This window comes from Macrotis lagotis, chromosome 7 (genome assembly GCF_037893015.1).
Source record: "Macrotis lagotis isolate mMagLag1 chromosome 7, bilby.v1.9.chrom.fasta, whole genome shotgun sequence".
Classification (NCBI taxonomy): Eukaryota; Metazoa; Chordata; class Mammalia; order Peramelemorphia; family Peramelidae; genus Macrotis; species Macrotis lagotis.
Window position 1 is genome coordinate 161,458,264 of NC_133664.1, and position 27,302 is coordinate 161,485,565.

The window sequence follows — 27,302 nt, forward strand, 5'->3', positions numbered from 1 at the left end:
TTGTCCATATTCATCTGAGCTCACCACTATTTACTTCATGTTGGAGACCTATTGCCTGTGGTTGTAACTTTGTTCATCTTTTAGATCTATTTCTCTACTGAACTCTTCCTAGTGTTACTTTATATTCTAGATTCATCTAATTTCTTTCAATTTATATATATATGTATATGTATATATTTATGTATGAGAGAAACTGTTTAAGTAATAAGGAAATGTAAAGTATCATACCCAACTTACTGTAGATGAATACTTGAATTAATGAAAGTTACCTTCTATGCTCCAGTCACAGTGCTAGGTACTGGGCATTACAATATAAAATATGATAGCACCAGCTCTCAAGGAATGTACATGCTTATATGGGAGGAGAAAATTTTGGATAGCTCAAAAGTCTTAGTGAAGTTTTAAGCTATTAAAATTAAGAATGTTTGAAACTATACTAGGTCCTTTGGGACTCATGGTTTTATAGAGGAACAGTGCCAAGGACAGGAATTTTGGTTTGTGCTAAAAAAAACCATAAGAATAATGAATAGAATTATTGAAAATAATGACCATATTCTTTTCATAAATTATGGTAGAATTGATATGTTTTTGCTTCTAGAGCAAGAGTTGGAAATTAGGGTATATTAGGTTATAAAGGAAGCATGATCTAGGGATCTCAAGAGTTGAGTATAGTCACTCCATCACTGACCAATCAGAGAGCCTAAGCTCAAGTTTGAGTTTCAAAGGTAGAGTGGATTAATTTCTTCCCCAGATCATGTCAGTGACAGGCAGGTGTCATGAAATTTAAGGGAATTGACTGAATGATATGGCATTCAATCAATTTGTAATTAAAGATATATGTTGGAAAATAAACCCTAAAGGTAGTCAGTTATGCATTGTGATAGACCAGAACTCTACAATTTATACATATATCAAGGGTCTGTTATTTCTTTGGCAAGGGAAAATTCTAGGGAGTTCCAGGAATATCCACTGGAATAAGTCAATCCATTTCTGCCTTAATAAAAAAATCCTAAGATGTTCCCCCTGACTGAGCTTAAATGAACTGTCTAGGAAAACAGAGCTAATCATGGTCAAAAGGGATGTAAAGTTAGATCTTCTTGACTTCAAGCCCCAAATTCTGCTAACTATGCCACCTTGACTCCCTGAAGTATAAATGTCCCAGGAAAATAATGAATGACATCAGTCAGTTGTAGTAAGCCAATCTATAGGTACTTTGATCATATATTTGGTAATGATTGTTTTATTTGCTTATTATCTCTGCTTTCCCTAGTTTTGCTCTCCTTCCCCTTTCCCTTAACTGTGCTTCTATTTTGAATTATTTATATTGTTTCCCAATAATAGAAAGGCATCGTCCTAAGGGCAGAAATCATTTTCTTATATTCCTAGCATTGAGAATGTGAATGAATGGTGTATATTAGGCACTTAATAAGTACACAGAATTGAAATGCCTTGAATTAAATGTAGGGAAATAGCAAATAAAAGTTTCAGATTCATGCTTAATATAATACTGATATTCAAAACTGTCCAAGTGCAGTAAAAGAGTTACTATGAATGGGTGATTGGCAGAAATTTGATATAGCAAACATGTTCATCCATTATAGCTACAGATTTGACTGCTGCAACTTGTCCCTCTGGTACTAACCATACACTGTATTAGCATCCACAAACCTTTCATTTTTTCCCTTAATGAACAAACAGTAGACATCTGGTCTTTTCAATTTTAAACAAAGAAAACAAGGTTCAGATATTTTAGGGACCTTATTTTCTCCCTTAGGCTCAAACTTGCACTATAGAGTTAGTGTTCTGTTATTTAGAAAACATGAGAGCTAGTCTGATGGAATGATTGTCTTTCTTACGGTAGGCAATATATCATTCTTTATCTGAAAAGTGTCATAATTAAAAGGCTATTACAGCCTTTACAGAGTGAAATACAGTCACTTTTATTCCTTTTTGCTTTCATGTAACCATTTCTTTTTCTAGAGTGACAAGATGTGATTTAGAACTAAAATTGTGCCACAGTTAAGGATAAAAAAATTGTTGGAAATAGTAGTGGTGGAAATAAGAAAAGGCCACAGAGCACTCATTTTTCCCTTGATTTGTTGAACAAGAATTTGAGGGGGAAATGGTAAGAGAGTGCTTGTGATCAGGGTTGCAGTGAGTTGAAATTTTCCTTTGACTTACTGAGTAGTTGCACATTTACACAGAAAGTCTTTTATTATCCAGACACACACAATAGTGATACTTTGGCATGCAAATTACTTTTCTTTATCTGAGAATATAGGATGTGGAGCCAAAGAGTCTAGGATACTTCCTATCTTTGTGACTATGGTCAAATAATTTAGACCCTCTAGGTCTCAGTTTCCTTAACTGTAAAAAAAAAAGTGTGTTGGGGGGAGCTGAACTATGATATTGAAGGTCTTTTCCCCTCTATTAACTTATGATCTTTACTTTTTCCCTATACTGGTAATTAAGAATTTAGTCCACCTTAAACAGCAGAAACCCACCCATTAGAAAATTAGAGTGTGTACTCATTTAAACAAGCAATTATAATTTATAAAAGAATAGAGGAAAAAATAGAGATAGTAAGTGGAGCTTGTGATATTTAGTTGGCATCAGAATCAGAAAGACCTGGGTTTACGTCCTAATCTATTAAAAAACAAAATAAAACTAGCTTTGTGATATAGGCAAGGTATTTAATTTCTCAGTACCCCAGGAAACACTCAAACATAAGCAGCCTGATAAGAAATGATTTGCATTGTAGAGACAAAAATCAGATATCAGGTTAAAAATAATGAAAGATAAAAATAATAGCCAATAGCCCAATGATAATAAAACCAATAAAAGTAATAATATTTATGTATATATGTAGGAATGTATGTGTGTGGGGGGGAGACTTCCAGCCTAGAATTTTCATAAACTTAAATCTGGTCTAAGATACTTATTAGATTGTGACCCTGGGCAATCTCTTAACCCTGTTTGCCTCGGTTCATCATGGGGGGAAAAATGAGCAGAAGGAGAAGGTAAACCACTAGTTTATCAAGAAAAACCAAAAATGGGGGTGGCTAGGTGGCGTGGTAGATAGAGCATCAGCCCTAGAGTCAGGAGTACATGAGTTCAAATCTGACCTCAGACAGAGGCCTTAAGAGGCTTGTGTGGCCTTAAGCCACTTAACCCCATTGCCTTGCAAAAAAAGAAAGAAAAAGAAAAACCCAAAATGGAGTCACAAAGAGTCAGACACAACTCTACAAGAACAACTATTCATATTTAGATGTCCTATTGGAGATGCTGCAATTGTGCCTTGATGATATACCTACTGACTAAATCTTATTATCAGTTATCGCCAAAAAATTGCAATCTAATTCTGAACTACGAAGCATAAATTGTTCTATAAATCTAAAATATATAATATTTTGTTCTGTAAAGTTTTTAATAGCACACTAAATATGAGGTTAGACGTTGGAGAGGAAAAAAATGATCTGATTCTGCCCCCATGTGGCTATAGCTTTGTACTGTGTGAGTCAATCTTTCAACAAAGTAATGCAGATCCATCAGGGGCTCGTGGAGGATTAAAATTATCTAGGAGACAGATGGATGTCTCAATTTTGAAGTTCTTAGGATTGATATTCCAGACCCTGCCACAGTCCATTTAGTCCATGTTTAATATTCCTTGCAACCAAGCAGTTCATATATGTGTGTACATAAATATGTGTGCATATATGTGCATACATATGTAGATATGTTCAGGTATATATGCCCAAGTATATATCTTATATGTGCAAGTGTATGTATATACACATATATTTGTATATAATGCTTTTATAAATATTTAGCTCAATTAACAAGGACATATTAAGCACATGTTAGATCCCAAGCACATAGGGACTAGGGATACAAATATAAAGAATAAAACTGGCCCTCCTCTGCAGGCCTTTGGGATCATAGGAGCCATATTTTAAATAATGCATGATTTAATCATTGCATTTACTGCCTCTTACTGACATGAAGCAGAACCCTTCTAAGTTTTAGCTGATCTTCATTAACATTACAATGGCTAAAATTTCATTACTTAGAGGCTGATTTTTTTTTTGTTAATGAGTTTACATTCCCTTATAACATAATCAAATTTTCTACTTCAGATCTTGAAGTAATATAGCACATCCTACACAATTCAAAGTTAAAGTTTTTGCTATCTTCTCATACTAGAATACAAGAATATTCTTTAACATTAGTTAAGTTTTCAACTGGAGTATGAAAATGAAATCTGTGCATTCTTGATTAGGTGGGATGAGATGTAGTAGAAGGTGGTTAAAAAATATTCTAAGCTAGTCCTGATAAACTTAAGACCTTTTCCAACTGAGAATGGGGATATATTATTTGATGATTTATTTATTACTAAATTTCAATAGGAAACATTCTCTAGTAAGCATACTGGAAATTGCCGGGAATCTGTCAATCCTAAGATCTTCACCCAACCTTTTGAGTTCTATTATGTATTATTTCTCATTGGCATATATTACTGCCTAACTAAACAGTAGAATAGGTCTTTTCAAAAACAACAACAAAAAAAAGGAAAAAAAAAGTATCCCAAATAATTATAACTGCAATTCTTATCTCATGCTTTTGTTCTGGCAGCCATACATACTTGAAATGATTTCCCTTTTATCCTCTACCTCTTAGATTTTCTACTGTTGCTCAAAGTTCCCCTCCAAGAATCAGCTTCTATATGAGCTGTTTTGTCATCTCTTGGATGCTAGGATCTTCCCTTCCCTAGTCATTTTGAGCGTGTTTGTGTGTGTGTGTGTGTGTGTGTGTGTGTGTGTGTGTGTGTGTGTTGGGGAAGGGGGCATGAGTACCTCCATCTACATATATATATATATATATACACACACACACACACACACACAAAAACACATATAATTGATACCAATATATGGGTATTTTGTCAATATATAGTGATAGCCATATTGATAGCCCTATACATCTATATTGTTAGATATATAGATCAGTTTATAAAGGTATAACTTTATATATCAATATAAAAATGTATTCATATATTGATATAGATATTTATATACCTGTATAAATTATATAGATAGATAATACACATATACATCTGTCTCTATGTCTCTCTATATGTCTATACAATATCTATATCTATGTCTCCTCTGTTATAATGAGTTTGTTTTCATCTTTATATCTCTATAGAATAAATTTCTGAATATAGTCTATATTTAGCAATCAAGCATAACACGTTTATTTATCACTTAATATGTGCCACTTATTATTGTATTAAGTAATATGTACACAAAGACAAAAGTGAAACACTTCTTGTTTCCAACAAGCTTACATTCTAATGTGGGAGATTTCTGGATTTGAATAGGGACTCTATTTGTAATTTCACTGGTAAGGCAAATCCCCTCTACAGATTCATATTTGCACCTTTGTTGCAAATGAGTCATCAATTTGCTCTCTAACTAGTGCATCATATTATCTTTTATGTATGTATACACATGGTATAACTAAACAAATATATAAGGGAGAGTGTGCACAGGGGGGAGGGGTTAAGTGGAATCATAGATCATAAAGAAGTTTTCATTAATCAAAAACGAAAGTTGGAGGCTTGAAGACCATCAAATACCATAGTTCTGACCATAAATTATTCTAAATGGCATTATTCTCATAACCCTTTGGGCAGCTTTTTGGAAACCAAAGTCTTTGAGTTCTAAGGGTAGTATGGTTGCAGAGCTGAGTAGCAGAGACAGACCAGCTTTGCCTTAATGTTGAAAGCTTTTCATCAAATATTGCCATATTGATGAGTAGACAGCTTTATCACCATAAAAGTATCATACTGATGTTCTGTCCAGTGTGATTGTAGCATTGTGCTAACTCAATGATATGGGAAAGACATACTCAATGATATGGAAAAGAACACGGTCTCCCACTGTATCGGGACGAATATCAGATTTTCTGTTCCCTCTACTATCTGGACACTGGGTTGAGATAGTTCTGGAAGAGACACTGGGAAGGATGTATTTGTATAACATTCCCCTCACTCTAATCAATATATCATTATTCACTGCATATCATGGTCATCTTTGAATATTAAGGAGAGCAAATAATCAGAAGCTAACAGTTGAGATAGTTATAGTTGAGATGACTTTTGAAAGAAAGCAAGAATTTTAAGAAGAGGAGGTAAAGGGGCAGCTAGGTGGCACAGTGGATAGAGCACTGGCCCTGAAGACAAGAGTACCTGAGTTCAAATGTGACCTCAGACACTTAATAATTACCTAGCTGTGTGGCCTTGGGCAAGCCACTTTAACCCCATTGCCTTGCAAAAATTTTTTTAAAAAAAGAGGACATTAAAAAAAAAAAGGAGCACATTCCAGTCATGAGGAACAAACAGTGCAATAGTATAGAAATGAGAGATTTAATATTATGTTTGAGGAATAGACCAGTGTGGAAGTGCTGAAATACTATAAATATAAGAATGGTGGAACTGTAGCAAGGGGTATATTGTGAAGAACTTCAAATGCCAGACAGAAGAGTCTTTATTTGATCTTTGCAATATCAGTATCCTTGTATTGTCTATTTGAAGAGTCACTATCTTAGTTCAAGTTCCCCTAAATGACTTAAGACTGTAGATACATGAGAAGCAAATGCCTGTGCTCTCAAAAGGTTGGTGCTACCTGAACTAGAATACAAGATTTTGACAATCATAATCCTAAAGAAGATTTCCTTTCTCTTCTAGATATTGTCAAGGTGAAAATTCCAATTTTGAAATCTTTAATGCACACAACCCCAATAAAAATAATTATAGAATGGATTGTTATGTTATGATGTAAGATTCTATTCCTATCATGCATTTCTTCTTTATATATATATATATATATATATATATATATATATATTACAATAAATATATCTGAACAACATTTCAGAGAAGGTATTAATAGGTAAGTAAACTAAGTAGAATCCAGAGACCTTTCCTATTCATCTCTGTGTAAATCAGGACTAAAATTTTGAGAAAAGAGCATTTATTTTGATGAAACCATCAACAGAAAAAATCCATCTTTTAATAGGCTTGTTATTAATTAATATTGTTTCAGTTTAAATAAAATCAAATTAAAACATGAAGCAATCAAATAATATAAATGATAATGCATTTCTCTCTCACTTTTTCCAGGTAACAAATTTTTCTTTTAAATAAGTCACAGATCCTGATGTGAACTTGATTTGAAACAAACTTAATGAAATAAAGTGGCTAATGCTATATTATTGAGACTAGAATATTTTTTCTTGTTTTGATTGACAGAGAGCAAATCTGTTTTTCAGACAAACTGCATCTAAAAATATTGAAAGATAGTCATCAAATTGGTAATTATATATCTTCAAAGGTTGCAATTCTATTCAATTTATTTGTCTCAATCATCCAGAAGCCATTAAATATGGGCAAGTATTTGCAAAGTTGTTTTTCATTACTCCATAGTCTGGGGATAGTATAATGGAAACTTGATTCCCTGAGAATTAGTCAAGATTTTTCCTGGAAAATTCTCCTGATGATAGACATACAGTCTTAGTTAAATCATTTTTATTACTGGCAAGATTTTGAACTTCCATTATATGGGTAAGTGTTTCCTGTCAGAAAGTTTCCTTAATGGACAATTTAAGTAGCTATTGTAGAATTTTTTAAATCCATATTTTTTTAAAGTTGGAATGAACCCCAAAGTCTATCCCTACTTATACCTGACCAAGAATACTTCTACAACATTGCTCTCAATTACCATCTGGCCGCAACTAAATCATGACCACTTTTATGATAAAATGACAAATGTAGTCTTGTTTTTAATAGGTACTATTTTCCATCTGCTTGCTCTCTGGGCATAGTGCTATATAGTTTTTACAAATAAAGCCACAGACATACAAGTTGAATCAAAGTGATGAAAGTAATGAAAATTACACTAATTTTCCACACAAATGTAATATACAATACAATGAAGTGCAAAGTCAAAATATTAAGTCAATGAAATAGCTAGTAGAAAAATTAATTTATTTATCTCTACTTATTCCAAAGGAAGAAATATAATTAATATTTTAAAAAGTAGTTATTACATAACGTTGATTACTATTTCTGGAGGCTCCATATAGGAAATCTCTATACATACTCAGTCGACTTCAGAAGTTTAGCTGAAGAACTGCAAAAACGTATTATTTCACTAAATGGCACACATATGCTAAGATTTTAACAAAAGACAGTACATGCTAATTCCTCAAAATAAATAGAATAAGTCAGTCTGTAGGACACTGAATGAACTTTTAGAACCTAAACATCATTACTGAGATAGAAACACATAATATTTAAAATGGACTGCTGACTAAAAAGTAAGCTTCTTGCTCACCTCCTCAGGTTCTTCTTCCCTATATTTTAATTAGGTGATGGTTTCTAAAGAGTCGTGACTTGATATGATGATAATTTCTGCATAGCTTTACCTAGCATGATTATTCCCTATGACTTTCAAGGGTATGACCATTGTAGCCCCTTATGGATAGGGGGATGGACCTGTGATTTAAGAACTATCAAGACTTCTTGGAAAAGAAATAACCTTCACCAGGACACATTGGTAACTTCTCTGCAAATCCATGATCCATCATAATTATTTTCCATTGCTGTTCTTCACCTAAGACAATCCATATCCTGACTCCAAACACTTATTGATTGTCTCTTGTTCCTAGAAGATTCTCTTTCTTCCTTTCAGTTTTCTAACTCTCCTGAAGTCCTTTGTGTTAACTAAAGTGTCATCTGCTAGAAGCCTTTCCCAATTCTTCTTAACTGATATTTTGCTACCTGTCCTTTACCCTAGACCTAGAAGTACCATGTTTCTATATATATAGTTATTTGCACATTGTCACCTTTATTAGACTGGGTTCCTTGAACTAAAGAATTATTTTTAATTGTTGTTTTATTTATTTTATTTTTAAATTTCCTTTATTGTCCCAGGGCTTATAACAGCAACTGGGACACATTAGGTATTTAACAAGTACCAGTTTATTGATTGATTACAACTTAATGTCTTAGATCACTGAGAAACTGATTGACTTGGTCAGTCACACAGGCAATACATCTTAGTGAGAAGACATTTAAGTGAGATCTTTTGGTAAGCTCTATTCACAATACTACACTGTCTCTCTAGGGCAACTTTATAGGGGGGGTATTGTTCCTTTCACTGTCATATTGCATGGGTCTCTTCATTTGGCTCTTGATATTAGATAAAAAAAAATAATTGGATCCCTCCAATTCTGAAGAAACCAGTATTACAGAAAAATCTAAGACCAAGATAACTTGAAGAATTCTGAATTGGGGTTAAAGGTGATTCCCTCCATCTATCTTGACCAAAGAGTCTGGAAACTGAGTGCTGTGTTTGCACCATTTAAAATTCAATAGATAATTCAAATTAATTTCATAAAAAGAAAAAAAATCTCAGCTAAAATCATATTCCCATTCCTCATCTTAGCCTGTAGAGGGCTCTAGATTATTAGAGACTGCTTCACCTGTACAGAAAGTCTACTTAGTCCTCTTAAGCAGGAAGAACATGTGCTGGGTATGCTGGCAAACTCAGATAAATGCAGATGAAGTTCTATTAACACCTCTAAGCAGGGGCTCAGAGATAAACTGTGCTAATCATCAGATTAGTCTCACTAAGCATAGAGTCTCATTACCAGAATAATAATCATTAGGAAATTTTTTGGGGGATCACAGAAAATCTAAAGAACTTAGAAGGGGTTATTTTTTGAATCCACATCAGACTTTCCAAAAATGATAAAATCCTGTATTACTCAAATGATTAAAGAAGTCAAAATAAATATTTTGGGTTTAAGTTATATATAATACTTTATATTTTAAAAATTGTGATAATATGTATAACAAACCTTTGTGACATGCGAAATTGGCAAACTAATCCAAAATATCTCCTGTTCATTTTTGAATAAAATCTCTCAATTCAATTCCTAATCAAAACCAACACTTAAAAAGTATTTGACCTTTGAATAATGTTCTAGTGCCCTGCATTTCCCTTAATGTCTCCACTTAAAGAATCTAGGTCACAACACAGAAGGCTATTTTTAAATGTCATCAGTGTGCCTGTCCTATTTTAGAGTTCAAAGATATTTTGGAAGCTAAAAATCTAAGAAGTCATAGACATTATATGAAGTTACACACTTTTCGACCTTCACATTTGACACCATGGTAAGTTTAGTTAAGTATGATATCCAAAACAATACAGGTAATGCTTGAGCAAGAGGTCGTATGTTTTGATATATGGGCACCAATCCCATGCATATCATTCTAAATCTAATTCTAAGTTAATTATAACTTGTCCAAAATACAGAACACCCAGCATATCTTCCTTTATCCTATGAAAATAAGACATATGTAAGGCATGTTTAGAAGCAGCAATTAAAAGAGCCCACAGTCTTTCAAGTTTTCTTTGATGATTATATCTGTCACTGCATCAAAAACAAACTTGACATTTTGGGTGTCAGTAGCACAGGTCATGTGGGAATAAATCTCTTTATCTTCCTTTTTTAAATTCAGGTCTAGGAACTGGTTCTTGATATAGTTCCCTGCATCTTCAAATGTATTTGGTCCTAGATTGAAAGAGACAGAAATAATCAACACATTTGATATTAAAAACCATCAAGATACTGAGAACTTCAAAGAAAGAGCTAATAGTTATTTCACAGTCAAAATTATAAATAATGCCATCAAAATACTTTATTTAATTAAATCCTTTTTTAAAAAAAATTAAAACTTACTGTGTTACATATAGCGATCAAAATGTACCAGGTGTGGGGCCATGGCTTAACTAAACTTAGCTTAGAGATGTGGTAATCACTTAATCAATTTCTATATAACTGAAAAGCAAAACTAATGCACTTGAAAAATAAAGAATACTAAATGACAGTATGTGATTAGGCGCTAAATAATGGTGTCTGCAGGATACAGGCTGGAGGAATTTAGAGTAAGAGAAAAATTGATGAGAACAAAATAAAAGAGGCTTGGAGAAGGAAGTGAAAATTAAAACAAATTTTAAAGGATGGACAGAATTTTAGTATGTGTAAGAGAGTCCTTAGTGGGAAATAAAGCAACATTATAAAAGAGGCAGAATAATTATAGGGGAAATTGAGGAGACTGGCCTGGGTAGGATGGAATCTTCATGTATAATAAGAGAAAAAAGATGGTTAGGATGTGAACAGATTGTAAAAGACCTTAGAAATCAAGCAGAATTTAATGTGATTGGCAATAGGGAGTAACTTTATATTTTTGAGCAGATGAGTGACAGTGAAAACAATATTTTGAAAGATTTAGTTTATGAATCTAAGTCAGGGAATCTGATTCCATCAAAAAACAGAGATTAAGAAATCTAATTTGTTTTAAAACTAGAATTTTATTTAGCAGAAAGTTAGTACTGAATAAGATAAATCTACTAAGATTTGAGGCTATGAGGATGGATTTTTTTTGTATTCTGTGACCTAAGAGAAAACATCACGTGTTTCATGCTTGAAATCCAACAGCAATGTATAATCATAACCATGATGATTTAATTATATGCAGTATGTAATTTTGAAAACTTATTCTTTTAATGCTTTTTAATCTTTATACTTCTCCTAGACATTATGGTTTCAGAATTAAGGTGACTGATGTTCAAATGTCACCTCTAACATATGCACTGTCTGTGAATATCTGGGAAAGTCACTTTCCCATTTTGTGCCTAAGCTTCCATACCTTTAAAAAAAAGAGTTGGATTCAGTTGTCTCTAACGTTCCTCCATGCCTAAATTGATAATTCTAAGAGATCTCTACACAGATCTGGTGAAACAAAAAAAAAAATTCTCTTGATATTTAGAAAATTGTTCTGTGCATAATACATATTCATTGAAGTTTGATCATTTTAATGGATTATAGTCACAAATTGACAACATTCTATGTAGATACATTGCCTTGCTCACTGTGAAACCCAGATGCTAGAGCAGAAGTTGTGGAAATAGCATTTATATTTTAAATATGATCATGTTCCTATCTTTGTGACCCATTTTAGTTTTTTTTTTAAAGAAAACTACCAGAGTGGTTTGTCATTTCCTTCTCTAGTTTTTTTTTTCAAATGATGAGGTAAACAGGGTTAAGTGACTTGCCAGTGAATAGAGTACTTAGACTTGGAATGAAAAAGATTCATGTTTATGTGAATTTGAATCCAGACTTACTAGTGACCCTGGGTTAGTCACTTAACACTATTGAGTTCAGTTTCCTTCTCTGTAAGATGAGTTAGAGAAAGTAATGGCAAACCAATGCAGTTTTTTTTAACTTTTCCATAAAACCCCCAATTGAGTTCACAAAGAGCTGGACAACTTAAAATGACTGAACAACAAGAAGAAAATTTGTTCCCCTCACTTATTTTTACTTATAAGAGTGCACTCAACTTAGGTCTTGAAAAACAAAACCTATTCAGAGTTTAATTTTTCATGTTATTGAGGACAAGTATTAGAAATGTGTAGAATTTTAAGGAATAGGATTTGAATTGCAGATACAGACTGCCCTCTTGTTTATCAGTTTTCTTCTTAAAGACCTCTAAAAACATCTGTGACATTTGAAGATTCCTTTCTGGAAAGATAATTCTAACACAGTACACTCATTAACTTCGTCTATATTGTATAGTGTTTCAACACTTCAAAATTATATATAAACATATATATATATATATATATAAATACATACATACATACACACATATACATATATACGTATATCTACAGGGTTGAAACACTATATGTTAGGTAATGTACTAATAGCTTTCTTTCTGTTTTTGTTTTCTTTAATTTTCCTATTCATTCAATAGGAGTTTTTTTTATTGTATATAGTAGAGACATCTGCTGGTGTGAAAAACACTTTTTCTTCTTATGCTTGTACACATGAAAAATAACATCATCCTAAATTTCATTGTTAAATACAAAGAAACATAGATAGATTCAGGGTATCTAATTACATAGATATTGAATCAAAGGCTATGGAGTTCTTACCAGTATATTCTGGAAAACAGATACTAAGATGCACTTTGGCTACTTTTTCTTGAAAGAGATCTTTTTTGTTGAGAAACAAGACAATGGAAGTAGTAGCAAAGTACTTGTGATTACAGATGCTGTTGAACAGGTGAAGGCTTTCATGCATTCGGTTCTATTGAACAGAGATGATGAGAATAATAAATAGGCATATTCCATTTTCTACAAGAGTCACATTACTTCCGTATGATAAACAAGGAGACTGAAGAAATGCTTATCGTTTTTTAAGATCAACACTACATAAAGAAATGGGTCTTCTGTATACACTATCATTGTGAAACAGGATTCTCTGTTTTGTAATCACATTGTCATGTTTTATCTTTGTACTCACCACTTCTTCATCTTCTACCAGGACCATATCATAGGCACTTAGTGCTGCACAAAATATTATACAGGTAACTCCTTCGAAGCAGTGAATCCATTTCTTCCTCTCTGATCGCTGTCCACCTACATCAAACATCCTTAAAAAATAAAATCTCAAATAATGAGTATAATTAATACAGCAAAGTTTAAAGAAACAGTAAGGCAAAAAGACAAGAAATTCCCAATGAATAGAGCTCTGGATCTGGAGTCAGGAAGAACTGAAATCAAATTCAGTCTCAAATACTTCCTATTTCTGTATATTAGGCAAATCATTTATCCTCTGTATGTTTCAATTTAAACAATTGTAAAGTAGGAATAATAATACTGCCTGTTTCACAGAATTGTTTTGATGTTGAAATGTATAAAATGTGTAAATTGTATATATTGTAGGAACTTATTAAATAAATGCACCTACCAAACCTTTTCCTTTATTAATAATAAACTATTTATCAAATTATTCTGTGACTGCCTACCTGAGCAGAATTTAACCTAAGAGATAAAGGAAAAAGGAATGGGAGTTGGAATAGTACTGGTTTCTTCCTCTCTCCAAACACTTTAGCCTAGTGGTCAATAAAACATTTAATTGGGAACTGAGAAGATACCTTAGAGTTTCACCTTTACCATCAACTTCCTACTTGATCTTGTGCTAATAAGTTCAACTTTCTAAAACTTAATTTCCTTATGTTTACATAATAAATTAAATGAAGGATTGGGACTATATGATAGAAAGTAAGTAGATAAAGAGATGATAAATAGAAACATCATTAAGTAATATCAGACATGTGCCTTAAGTAGTACTAAGGATTTAAAAAATAGTAGCATTTGCTTTCAAGGAGTTTATGTTCTAGGAGGGAAGGACAATGCAGAAAAGGGAGTTGGAAAGGGGATTGGGATGCACTGGAATGCCTGGTGGTGAAGCTGACTTGAAATGTATGGAAGCCTGAGTCTCCTTTAAGATAAGAAAAAAAGCTGACCTATTAGCATATAGGGACACAGGATCTGCAAGCTACTGTTACAGAAGTAGGGAGGTGATAGAATAGAGGGTACATGACTAGAGTGGGTCAGAAAATTTCCCTTTTACTTCCATTATTCTATGACTCTGTGATGTGATTAAGCCTCATGATTTAGATTCAGAAAAATGAGTAATCACGGTGACTTTGGAGGATTTGACTTATGAATGAGATTGATAATAATTTTATTTTTTTCTATTATTAATGTTAGAAAATGATCTTAGCAAACAAGACAGACAATTTATTATTATTAATAATGAAAAACCATAATTAATTAGTGAAACCATTAACTTAATGATCTTCATAAATAAATTGCCATTGTTTTTTAGAAATCATTAATCAATGAAAATATCTATTTGGCATCATAGAAACAAGAATTTAACTTTGAATTCCTCACATTAGATTGCATGTTGATCTGACTTGACAATTGAAGTGATAACAGGATTACAGACTTCTTGCTGGAATGGAACTCAGAGAGAATCCTAACCTCTCAACTTCAATTTACAGATTAGGAAACTGAGACTAATGAAAGTTAAGTGCCTTGACATGCAGATCCTATCTGATTTCAGAGTTAGGACTCTTGGAAATCCTCTCATCCAGTCAGTACCTTACAGGAAATACATCTACAAAATTTGTCTAGTCATTCAGTCTCTGATTGAAGGGTTCCACACTTGCCACTGTGCCACCCATCTGCCCCCTACCCTACTTCACTCTTAAGCGCTCTAAATATTGGAATGCTTCACCAATTTGTGTGTCATCCTTGCACAGGGGCCACGCTAATCTCTGTATTGTTCCAATTTTAGTATATGTGTTGCTGAAGTGAGCACAAGAGCTCTAAATATTGGGAACATTTCCATAGAACAAACTAAAATCTGCTACTTTCAATTTCTGTCCATTACTCCTGGTTCTTCCCTTAGTGAAATAATTGATACTTCAAGTATTGGCTATTGTACTCCTATTAGGTCATTTCTTCTACTAGATAAACACCACCAAGTCCATTAACCTATCCTTATATGCCACTCTCTTCATTTTCTTCACTAATTTATTTGCCCTCCTCTGGACTCACTGTAATTTTCCAACCTTCTTTCTACAACATGGCAGCCATAAATGAATGAAATACTCCATAGCCTTTGGTCAAGTAGAGTATGGCAGGACAAGTATCTTCCTTCCTTTTTTAGATTACCATGAAGATATAGAATATCTCAGTTTTTGTATTTTTTTTTAGTTTGAAAAACTGTGGGACCTATAATTGAGGTTATGTTTTAAATAAACTCCTTACATCATAATTTGGCAACAATTGTTTGAATTTCTTTTGTAACTCCTGTTAACATTCTAAACATATCTAACATTCTAAAAGTTTTCCAAACATGAGGGATATTTAGGGAATGTTGTGAGTAGGTAAAAATGGAAATCTCTCCAATTTCTTGAGTACAGTGATCCCCAACCAGGGCCCCAGAGTATATACTGGTAGATGTCATAGTCAGTTGCTACTATAATATTCTGTACTCATTCTTTATTTACATTTCATTTTGAGGAGTGTACTTCTATTGAAAGGATTAACACAGCAAATTGTGGCATTCCCCTCTACTCCTTCTTTATTCAATATGCTCTGGCACTTGAGTATCACAATCTCTTCCTCAAGCCCTTCCCTCTAATCCCCCTATTCTTGTAACTTCAGGATCTTAGCTAAATGGAAGTTAAATGGTACTTATAGAAGAGTTAGTGTCAAATTTACTTTTGTAACCTTGAGAACTCTATTTCTCCTGTCTGGTTAAATTAATTGCAAAATATTTGCTATCTTCCAGACACTATGATAGTCCCTGGGGACACAAAAGATGAATAGGTTTCTCTCTTCAAAGAGGTTAAACCCTATTAGGAGAAGCAGCATATGTTTAAGAGTATGTTCAAAAATATATTGACCAGATGCCTTAATGGCATGTGATGTGCCTTTAAACTTGGACATTTTCCATTTCTATGATTCTAATAGTTGATAATACTACTGAATGTCATGAATTTGGTATATTTGAAAATTCAAATAATTTCCTAAAGAAACTCAGGAAAGCAAGGGATGTACAAGGAAGTGAATACTGGATTCAGAATCAGATGATCAAATTCTGTTTTACTGATATTTATTACCTGTGTGACCATGGAAAAATTATTTAATGCCCCCAAATTTCATTTGTAAAATGAGGATTTTGGAAAAGATGGTTTTTCTGAAGGTTACTTTGAAATATAAATCTATGATCTATGAAAAACTAGGCAACACGATTTTAGCCATCTATTTTATTTTCTGTGCTCTATTTTCTAGGACTATTTTCCATACATTACTGATGGGCATGCCAATGGTAAAGAAAATTTAATAGGAATCAATTTAATATGTTAAAATTTTAGAAAGGGAAAAAATTGCTTGTAATTTCGATTTGCAAGTACTTGGTTATGAATAGTGTCATAATCATTACATGCAGCAGAGAGCTATTCTTTCTAGGTACACACACACACACACACACACACACACACAGAACCACAGTAATATATGCATATGACAGTAGTTCATTTGTTTTTTTGTTTTTTTCTCTCCTGGTGGAAAGAAAAATAAGAGTGATTGCTCCCTTGGGTTTTTGTTACATTGATAAAATGGCTAATGGAATACAAATAATCTCTATATTCTATGACTAATGGTTACTAACCTAGGAGCCAATTTTCTCTGCATATAGATTGATGTGGGCGGCTTGGGTCCATGCTGTTCTGGATATATGATGCTAAATGTCCCTCTCTTGCTTTCTATGCTATCTGCTAACATGGAATTGAAATGCAGATCTGACCTAGAAAAGCAGTTATTGATTTTTTTGTGTGATCTTAACTAGTTAGAGCATTAGTTTAAAGAGAGCATCCCCTTTAGATCTTCTTAACTTCTGATAAGAGAATGCCAAATTCTCACCTCTTTATCCTAAAATTTATTTCAAAATTCTTTTTTTGGAGGGACAGTGGAATTTAAGACAGATAAATTAGAAATGAGTCCCACAGTGCCACACATTTTAGTAGTTAAAAATAATGTCTTATGGGCTTTGATTATTTTGTTCTCTTCTACATAAAATGCTTGTCCCTTTCATTGTAGAAATATCATTTTTACCATAGATTTTCTTAAATAGTTTTTCATTAAGTCTAAAATCTAAGTCTTTTAAAAAAGTGTACATTAAAAAATCTGAGATTTTGCTTCCAGCTAAAAAATAAATGGATATAGATTAAATGTATAGGCTTTTAGGTGACAGCTGAGCATGAGTTGTTTATTAAAATGCTCAAATGCAGGGCATAGCAAATGAGTTTATGATTTTGTGTTAAGCAGTTGGCTAAATTGCAGAATTTTATGGTTTTATGTTAAACAGTTGGATAAAGGGTTATTTATTCACACACCAGGACTGTCCCTCTACAATGCTGTTTCAAACTATGCAGTCTCAAATGGTGCTTTCTAAAATGTCACATAACATAGAAAATCCAGATATTAAATCAGGTAGTATTTGATAAATAACTATCATATTCAAGACAGTTTGTTAAGCCCTAGGAGTATGAAGAAAAGCAAACAAATTGAAATTAGATAAGAAAAGAGTCTCTGTTCTCAAGGAGTATATTGGAGAAAACAATATGCAAATAACTATTTACAAACAAGATAAAGGATAATGTGGCAGTATCAGTGGGTACATATAATTATTTAAATATTTACATATCTACATATATACTGTCTCTTGATACATATATGTATATATTTGTATAATATAAAAATCATTTGCTAAACACTTGAAGGCTCATATTTTTGTACCAGGTGCTGCGCACAATTGAGTTATAAAGTAATACAATCTGATATGTCTACTTTTTATGTCATGCAAATATAAAACAAAACTGGATAATTTTAAAAAATTCTGATTTCTAATCAACATCTATTTATTGTAAGAGCAAGGGAAATCTTACCCACAAGAAGATAAGAAGACCTGGGATATGTATTGAGGGGAGGCAGAGGAAGAAATGTTTTACCTGTGCTTCATCTTTGATTGAGAAGAGTTGAATGTATAGATCTGGAACAAACTTTGTGTATGCATTAGGTATATGCACCAGTATATATGTATTTACTTATCTGATGACTTGAGAGGGCTCCAGAGTATTAGTCATTTTACTCATCCAGCTACAATTGTCCTATTGATATATTCTCTGGAGATATATATGCCCCAAATAATCCATAGCAATATATGAAGTCCAGTCACAATGCTTAGCTATTTCTGGTTCAGATCTACCATAATTACCATAATTAGATATCTTTGTTAGTTATGTTTATTCTTTTTTTTTTTTTTTTGGTTTTTGCAAGGCAGCTTAAGTGGCTTGCCCAAGGTCAGATCAAATTTGAACTCAGGTCCTTCTGACTCAAGGGGCAGTGCTCTGTCTACTGTACCACCTAGCTGCTTCGGTTATATTTATTCCTTACATTTGTCCCTCCAGGCCCAGAACTGCTTTGATGCTTGCAAGAGTTTGACTAAATTCAGTCACTGATGACAGAAAACTGAGGCACTAGAAGAAATCTTATAAAGGTAACCCGCATACACTGAGTCTTTAGTTATGTTACATATAATTGAAATTCACTTCCCTTATTGCATATTCCTGAAGAAGACTCAGTAATCGTAGTCTTTTTTTTTAATTAGAAAACTAAACATTTCCTTATGTAACACAATCTAAGTTAGATAGGATTGGTTGGCAAGAAGGTTGTGTAAATCTCTCCTATGAATTGTATCAGTTGGCACTTGCCTACTAGGATTCACAGCATTATTCAGGGGAAAATGTGTCTTCCTAGAAGACACTCTGTATGAAGATTGATTATCCTTTTGGTAAGCTTAGGAGCTCATATTAATCGAGAAAAACTTGCATCTTTTCTAAGTTTGGGAATTAAATTATAGATCTAATATTAATTATAAAATTAATTTATAGGTCATGTGTAAAAATAGAATTTAGATAAACTGGATTAAATTTCCTAGTTTTTATATAATTCGGTATTCTATTATCAGAAGTTAAGAAGATCTTAGAATTTTGGCTAGATATGTATTACTTAATTTTTTAAATCTAATTATTCAATGGGCAATGCACTTTAGGCAACATCTTATAAACCTAGTCAAATAATAATATAGCTTGTCAGTGAATTTTTATCAGAATTCATGAATTTAAGGAGCACTACAATACTGAGACATCTACTTTCTTCTATTAGTCTATAATGTCCTGGAATTAGGTTTAAGCTCATTACAAATGGATCATATTTTGTACCTGTAGAATTTAGAATTTGTACCTTTTCTACTCTTAAGACTTGTTAAGTGAAGTGGTCAAATGCAAAACCATCAATTTGTTGTTTTTTCAGTTGTGGGTCTGACTCCTTGTGAACCCATTTGCAATGTTTTGCCATTTCTTTCTCCAAATCATTTTACAGATGAGGAAACTGAGGCAAATAATCTTAACTTGCTCAGAGTCACATAGCTTGTACATGTCTGAGACTGGATTTAAACTCAAGTCTTCATGTCTCTAGGCCTCATGCTATATTCACTGTACCACTCTAGGTGGCATCAATTACATGTGTATGAAATGTTACTTAGAAATAGCTTGGACCCTTTTTCTATCAATTCCTTAAAATGGTTTTGCAATAATAGCTGTCAAGAGTCTTAGGATAGATTCAATAATAAGGGAAAGATGAAGGGGCAGCTATGTGGCTCTGGAGTAAGGAGGAACTGAGTTCAAATCTGACCTCAGGAAGATTGTGGCCAAGATAGCGACAAGAAAGGATCCAGTCTTAGGAGCATTCTGATAAAACTCATAAGCTAAGGACTCTAACTAAAGTTTCGAAAGACAGGACCCACAGAGGGACCCAGTGAAGCAGTTCTCCTACTCAAGGTAACCTGGAAAAGAGCAGAAAGGCTCTGCTCCCTGGGGTCAGAGGGGCGGCCAGCTAGAGGGGTGGCCCGCCAGGGTGAAAGAACTTCAGCCTCCCGGAGGCAGCCCCAGAGCACTGGGAGCCACAGCTCACAGCCGCGGGGAAGTCTCCTGAGCTGCACCCCGGGGAGCACCGGCACAAAGTGGGGGAACAGTGGGGGACCTCTGCCAGAGTGAGCATATGGAGCCCGGCCCTCAGGGTACACAGCCAGAAGCTTGGTGGCCCAGACCAGGAACCAGAAGCAGGCAGAGCAGGTAAGCAGGAGCCCCCCAGGGCATGAGCCCATTAAGCTGAGGGAAGGGAGTGAAGAGAAACTACAGAGCTCTGTCCTCTGCCCCTGGAACAGGACTCTGGGGCTCTGACCACATTCAGATCCTGACTGCAGTCTAGGCCCCCCATAGAAAAGCAGGGCCCCCCCCCGCCTCAGCCCCCTGGCACAGGGGGGCGCTTATGGTCATTCACAGACCAGGAGGGAGGACAGAGCCTCACACACTGAGACCCTTGTGGGAGTGTCCCAAAAGCTCAGGAAGCACCCCAAAACCAGGCCCAAGCTGGGAAAATGAGCAAGCAGAAAAATAAGAGGAAGACTATTGAGAAATATTTTGCAAATGAGCCCAAGAAGGATCAAAATACTCAGTCTGAAGATGAGGAAGCACAAGCTCCTGCATCTAAAGACTCCAAGAAAAACAGAAATTGGGCTCAGGCTGTGACAGAGCTCAAAAAAGACTTTGAAAATCAAATGAGGGAGTTGGAAAAAAAACAGGGAAAAGAAAGGAGAGAGATGCAGGAAAAAGATGAAAATGAAGTCAGCAGCTTAGTCAAGGAAATCCAAAAAAATGCTGAAGAAAATAGCATGCTAAAAACCAGCTTAGGTCAAATGGATAAAACAGTTCAAACAGTTATTGAGGAGAAGAATGCTTTAAAAAGCAAAATTGGCCAGATGGAAAAAAAGATAAGAAAACTCTCTGAGGAGAACAAATCCTTCAGACAAAGAATAGAATTCAGGGAGATTGATGAATTTGCGAGAAATCAGGAATCAATACTTCAAAACCAAAAAAAATGAACAATTAGAAGAAAATGTGAAATATCTCATTGAAAAAACAACTGATATGGAAAACAAACTTGGGAAAGATAATTTAAAAATTATTGGAATACCTGAAAGTCATGATCAGGAAAAGAGCCTTGACATCATTTTCAAAGAATTACTACAGGAAAATTGCCCTGATATTCTAGAAGCAGAGGGCAAAATAGAAATGGAGAGAATCCACCGACCCCCCCCCCTAAGAAAGAGATCCCAAAAAACCAACCCCCAGGAATATTATAGCCAAGTTCCAGAACTTCCAAGTCAAAGAGAAAATATTACAAGCAGCCAGAAGGACGCAGTACAAATATCGTGGAGCTGCAGTCAGGATCACACAGGATTTAGCAGCAACTACCTTGGAAGCTCATAGGGCTTGGAATACAATATACCTGAAGGCAAAAGAATGTAGAATGCAGCCAAGAATGAACTACCCAGCAAGGCTGAATGTCCTCTTCCCGGGAAAAAAGATGGACTTTCAATGAACCAGGGGAATTTCAAAGGTTCCTTTTGGAATGGCCAGAGCTGAACAAAAAGTTTGATCTTCAGATACAGGACTCAGGTGAAGCATAGAGATTGGAGGAGAGGGGGGAAATATGAGGGACTTAATGAGGACGAACTGCATGTATTCCTGCATAGAAAAATGACACTGATAATACTCATATGAACCTTCTCAGTTAATAGAGCAGGTAGAGGGAGCTTTTATAGTTGAAGCACAGGAGAAAGCTGAATTTGAAGATAAAATATGGTGTAAAAAATGGAGTCAATAGAAAAAAAGGGAAATGTAATGGGAGAAAGAAAAAGGAGAGGGGGGAATAGTCCAAGATATTTCACATAATAAGATTTTTTATTACAATGAGCTATTGCAATGATATGGCAGGGGGGGAGGCAAGGGGGAATGAGGGAACCTTTGCTCTCATCAGAGATGGCTAGGAGAGGAAACAGCAAATATACTCAATGGGGTATAGACATCTGGAGTAAGAAGGAGGGGGGAGCAGGGGGAAGGGGGGGTATGTGAATAAAGGAGGAAAGGATGGACCATGGGGGGAGAGTGGCCAGATATAACACATTTTCTTTTTTACTTCTTGCAAGGGGCTGGGATTGGAAGGCCTGCCCAGGACCATAGGGCCAGGTGGATTCTGGGCCTAAGGGGTGGTATGGGGGATCAGGGCTTCTTGGCTCTAGGATCAGGGATCTGTCTGCTGCGCCACTCAGTGACCCTACAGCAGAGTCAGAGTAAAAGGAGAGAGAAAATATAGTACATGGTAGTGGAGAAAGAAGAAAGGAGGGAGTTGCGATCAGCAATGGCAACTTTGGGAAAATATGGAAGTAAATTTTGTGATGGACTTATCATAAAGAATGTGATCCACCCATGACAAAGTTGTTGGTGTTGGAACAAAGACTGAAGCACATTTTTTGTTATTATTATTTGGGGGAGGGTGCAGGGCAAGTGGGGCTGGGTGGCCTGCCTGGGGCCACATAGCAGGGTGATCTTTGGGTGTCTGGGGCCGGATTTGGACCCAGGTGCTCCTAGCTCAAGGGCCAATGCTCTGTCTGCCACCCAGCCACCCCTACTATTATTACTATTTTATTTTATTTTATTTTGGGTCTTTTTTTTTTCTTCTTTTTGGTTTTTGCAGGGCAGTGGGGATCGGGTGGCTTGCATGTCACAGGGCTGGGTGATTGTTGGGTTTACGAGGCTGGATATGGGCTTGGGTGCTCATGGCTCCAGGGCTGGTGCTTTGTCCATTGCGCCACCTGGCCATACCTACAATTATTACTATTTTTTTTTTAATTTTAATTTTTTTTCTCTTCCCTTTACTTTTTTTGCCCAAGCAAGTCTATCTATATTCATGGGGGGGGGTATTTTGTTTACTTGGAAACAAGAATATTTTATTAATGTAAAAAAAATTTTGTACAAAATGAGAATAAAAAATAAATTTAAAAAATCTGACCTCAGACAACTAATATTTACCTAGCTGTATGATTTTGGGCAAGCCACTCAATCCCACTACCTTGCAAAAACAACAACAATAAGAATAATAATAATAAGGGAAAGATGGAACTGTATAGAAGTTCTTGGAACAGCAAATCTCCCCCATTTAATGCGTTAACAATGAATTCCATTTTCCCACAGTTTTTTCTACTAAAGAGTCTTATCTTGACTGCATTGACTATATGTTCAGAATTGGCACATTGGCAATAACCCTACCTATTATATTGTATTCTCTCTCTCTCTCTCTCTCTCTCCTTCCTTCTCAATTGCACTATATATATATATATATATATATATATATATATATATACATATTCGTACAAATATGCATCTGTCTATCTATAGCTCCATCTATGTATTGATTTAGAACCAAAAGAAACCTTATAGACCATCCAACCCAACTCTTACAAGTTACTGATGAGAATCTAAGGTCTACCTATAATAATGACTTGCCCAAGGTCCTACATACATGGAATACATAAAAAAGGTGGGGTTATATATGTGAGTTTCTCTATCTGTGCTTGTGCCAACAGAGATCAAATGTTCATTGTTCTGGGTTATCATAGCTCCCTTAGGAGCTTAGGTTTCATTGAAAGCCACCCCAAAAGATACATCTAGCTCCTGACTATACCTAGTGTCATATAAAGGAATTGAGCTGACCAAATAATTCACTTGGCATCTGACTCTGCTATTGCAGGTTTTACTTCCCTCCTGCCTCCTGCCATTTATATATATATATATATATGTACATATATATATATATATATATATATATATATATATATATGTATGATTAAAAGAAAAAGATTCACAACTCCAAAGGATCATTGAGGCAAATTCTCTTATTTCCTTTATTTTAAGATGAGCAACCGAAGTCCTAGAGAAATAAAGGGATTTGCCTATTTTCATGCAGGTAGGAAGTTTGTGACATCAGTTGTGACATCAGTTTTACTTTATAATCTGCCCTTTAGTATTTGGGTATCAAAATAAAACTGAGCAGTGGTTATGGGAAATATTGATGCTTCATTTCAAACCTTAAATTATAGTTAAAATAAAAAGACTTGAATACAAAGCACTATGCCATTTTAAATCAAAAGAAAAATTGAGGATCAGGTAAAGGCTATAGTTTTTCTTTTAATGCGATCTTTGTCTTCTCAGTACACACATGTGCATATATACATACATATATATATATATGATGAATGGGCAAAGGGGTTCATAGGGAAAATTAATTTTAAAATATGTATATATACATTAGATATCTCCATTATGCAATAGAAAAACATCTTTTTTTTGGAATTACACTAATCAATAATATAGGTCAGAATGATTATTTAATTAGATATTTCTTGAAATTGAAAAACTTATCATTTAATTTCCTGGAATGGATATTTTATTTAAGTAGATGAAAATGTGTATCAGTTATGTAAATCAATGAGCTATTTATTCCAAGGGCTTTCTTTTCATCTTTTTTTAATACAACATTGGAAGTTTGTATGGATAAAATTTATGTTAAAAAAAATTACTCAGGAGAGAAATATAACACATTGATAGAAGGAAATGCATTTCTCTATTTTAAATTCTTCAGAAATATAATTTACAATGTAAATTAATTATGTCATCTTTAATAATTACTTTTCTATTGATTCAAGACAATAATTCTTAAAAATTCATAGACTCAGAGAACTTGAGATTATGGCTCAGAGATGTCAAACTTACCACTTACAAACTAGGTAATAAAATAAATAAGCATATAACTAAACATAGATACTATAAATATGTGGTTTTTTAAGTCAATATGTGGCCCAAAGTGATGCTTTGAATTTCATATTACTAGTTAAGTCGAATGAGTAGAAAACAATGCTGATTTTAAACATTTCAGTATCAGCATTTTATTACTGTAGGGAGCTTTCTAACAAAATTAAATTAAATCAAAATAAATCAAATAATGTAGGAGCAGCTAGGTGGTGTAGTGCATAGAGCATGGGTCCTGGAGCAAGAAATCCTGAATTCAAATCTGACCTCAGACACTTAATAATGAACTAACTGTGCAACCCTGGGCAAGTCACTTAACCCCACTGCCTTGCAAAGACAAAACAAAAACAAAAATAATAAAATCATTAGATAAAAGAACAGCACCTTGGGATGAAAAATTCCAATTCCATTGCCTATTTGGAACTGCTTTTTGTTGTTTAGCTGATTGCATTGAGTCCAAATCTTAGTATCCTCATAAATGATACTGTCTGGGGGAATTTCATGGCAAAGATACTAGAGTGGTTTGACATTCCTTCTCAATCCACGGAGTCACCTAGCTATAGCTTATAAATGAAAAAAAAAACCCTCTTCTCCTTTTGGCTACTGTCATGGTACAAATATTTCTGATATTTTACACTAGGAAAGGAAAGTAACTAGTTGTTTGTGTTCTGTTTATTTTTAATCGAGATTTTTGCAGAGAATTACCTTGTCATAGTAGATAAAGAATCCACCTTGGAGTAAAGAATACTTGGATTTAAGTCCTACAGCTGACAAATACATGCTATTTTTGATCAAGTCACAAGGTTTCTTAGTACTTAAAGAATTCTTTATGTCCCAGAAAAGATACACACACACACACACACACACACACACACACACACACACACACAAACACACACACACACTCACATGCACACATTATATACCCACATATAGATATTCAAACATATACATACATACATACATACAGATACACACATTATATCATAACTACAGTGCTCTATCCACATAAGCACACAGACAGATGTTTGTATATGTATATAGGTATGCATATCAGAATATCAGAAAAGTTCTTATGCAGTTCTAACTGAATCTGTACTAAGACTTTGGGGACACCTTCACATGTCACTGTCATTCTCACCAAAAGCACTTAGATATCTACTACAACCTTTGATTACAAGGAGATAATCTTAAAGTGTTTAATTACATACACTAAAAGACTGGATAATTGGAAGAAAATAAACATACGTAAAATTATCTTTTATTCTAAATATATTATATATATAATATATGTATATGACTAATTTTATATACACATGTGAATGTGTTTATACAGATATATAGGTGCAAATAATGTGTTTGCATATATTTTCTTTCTTTTCTGTAAAGTTAGCAACAATACCCTCTATGGATCTCAGAATGAAAGAAAAACCTCTATCTGATCCCTTCTCTGAATTCAAAGTGAATTTATGTTCAGCTCTTCAAACTTAGCCCACAAAAAAGCTTCCTGTGTGGCTCTGAGAATAGCTTCAGAACTTTTGGAGAGGGTGGTAAAATGCTCCTAGCTATGCTTGCCATGGAGGATACCAGGCCAGGCCTGCTGCTGCTCCCATTACTACACTGGCCTCTCTCCAATCTAATTCATGCATCTGGCTTATGTGGAGAATTTATGTTCACATGTTAGACTGCTGTTTGGCAAATTAGTACAGGAATGTAGGAGGACATGGAATTCTTCCCACCATCCCTCCCACGAGGACAAATCCATGTTTAGATATAAAGGATAAAACCTTTCAGAATGATTTAAAGAGAGAGTTCCAAATCTCTGAATTGCCCTCCTTTTAAGTATCTTCCATCTTCCTATAGTGTTGCTATATTCACATAAATTAAGTCCTCAGAGTAAAAACAGATAGCTTATCCCTGAGAAGATGGAAATAGGAATGAGGAGGGAAAAGGGGTCACTGAATATATTATAATATACTTGATAGACTCTTTCTCATTCAAAGAAAACTGAGATGATATTTGGTTCTGCCTTTCTGTG

General features: G+C 34.3%; 1 protein-coding gene and 1 non-coding gene across 6 annotated transcripts in view; both read right to left on the reverse strand.

The window, feature by feature from the left end:
• Positions 1 to 7,085: 7,085 nt before the first annotated feature.
• GNAT3 (G protein subunit alpha transducin 3) overlaps positions 7,086 to 27,302 on the reverse strand; it is a 159,581-nt gene continuing 139,364 nt past the window's right edge. For all 5 annotated transcript variants that reach the window (XM_074194026.1, XM_074194023.1, XM_074194025.1 and 2 more), the window contains 3 exons: positions 13,438 to 13,567; positions 13,068 to 13,221; positions 7,086 to 10,641 (listed from right to left, as the gene is read on the reverse strand). In XM_074194026.1, the coding sequence (XP_074050127.1) occupies positions 10,451 to 10,641; positions 13,068 to 13,221; positions 13,438 to 13,567 (475 nt within the window). In that variant the 3' untranslated portion in view covers positions 7,086 to 10,450. The remainder of the gene's footprint in view (positions 10,642 to 13,067; positions 13,222 to 13,437; positions 13,568 to 27,302) is intronic.
• LOC141494637 (U6 spliceosomal RNA) lies at positions 15,203 to 15,306 on the reverse strand. The gene has a single exon (XR_012470527.1). It is a non-coding gene; the product is annotated as a U6 spliceosomal RNA (small nuclear RNA).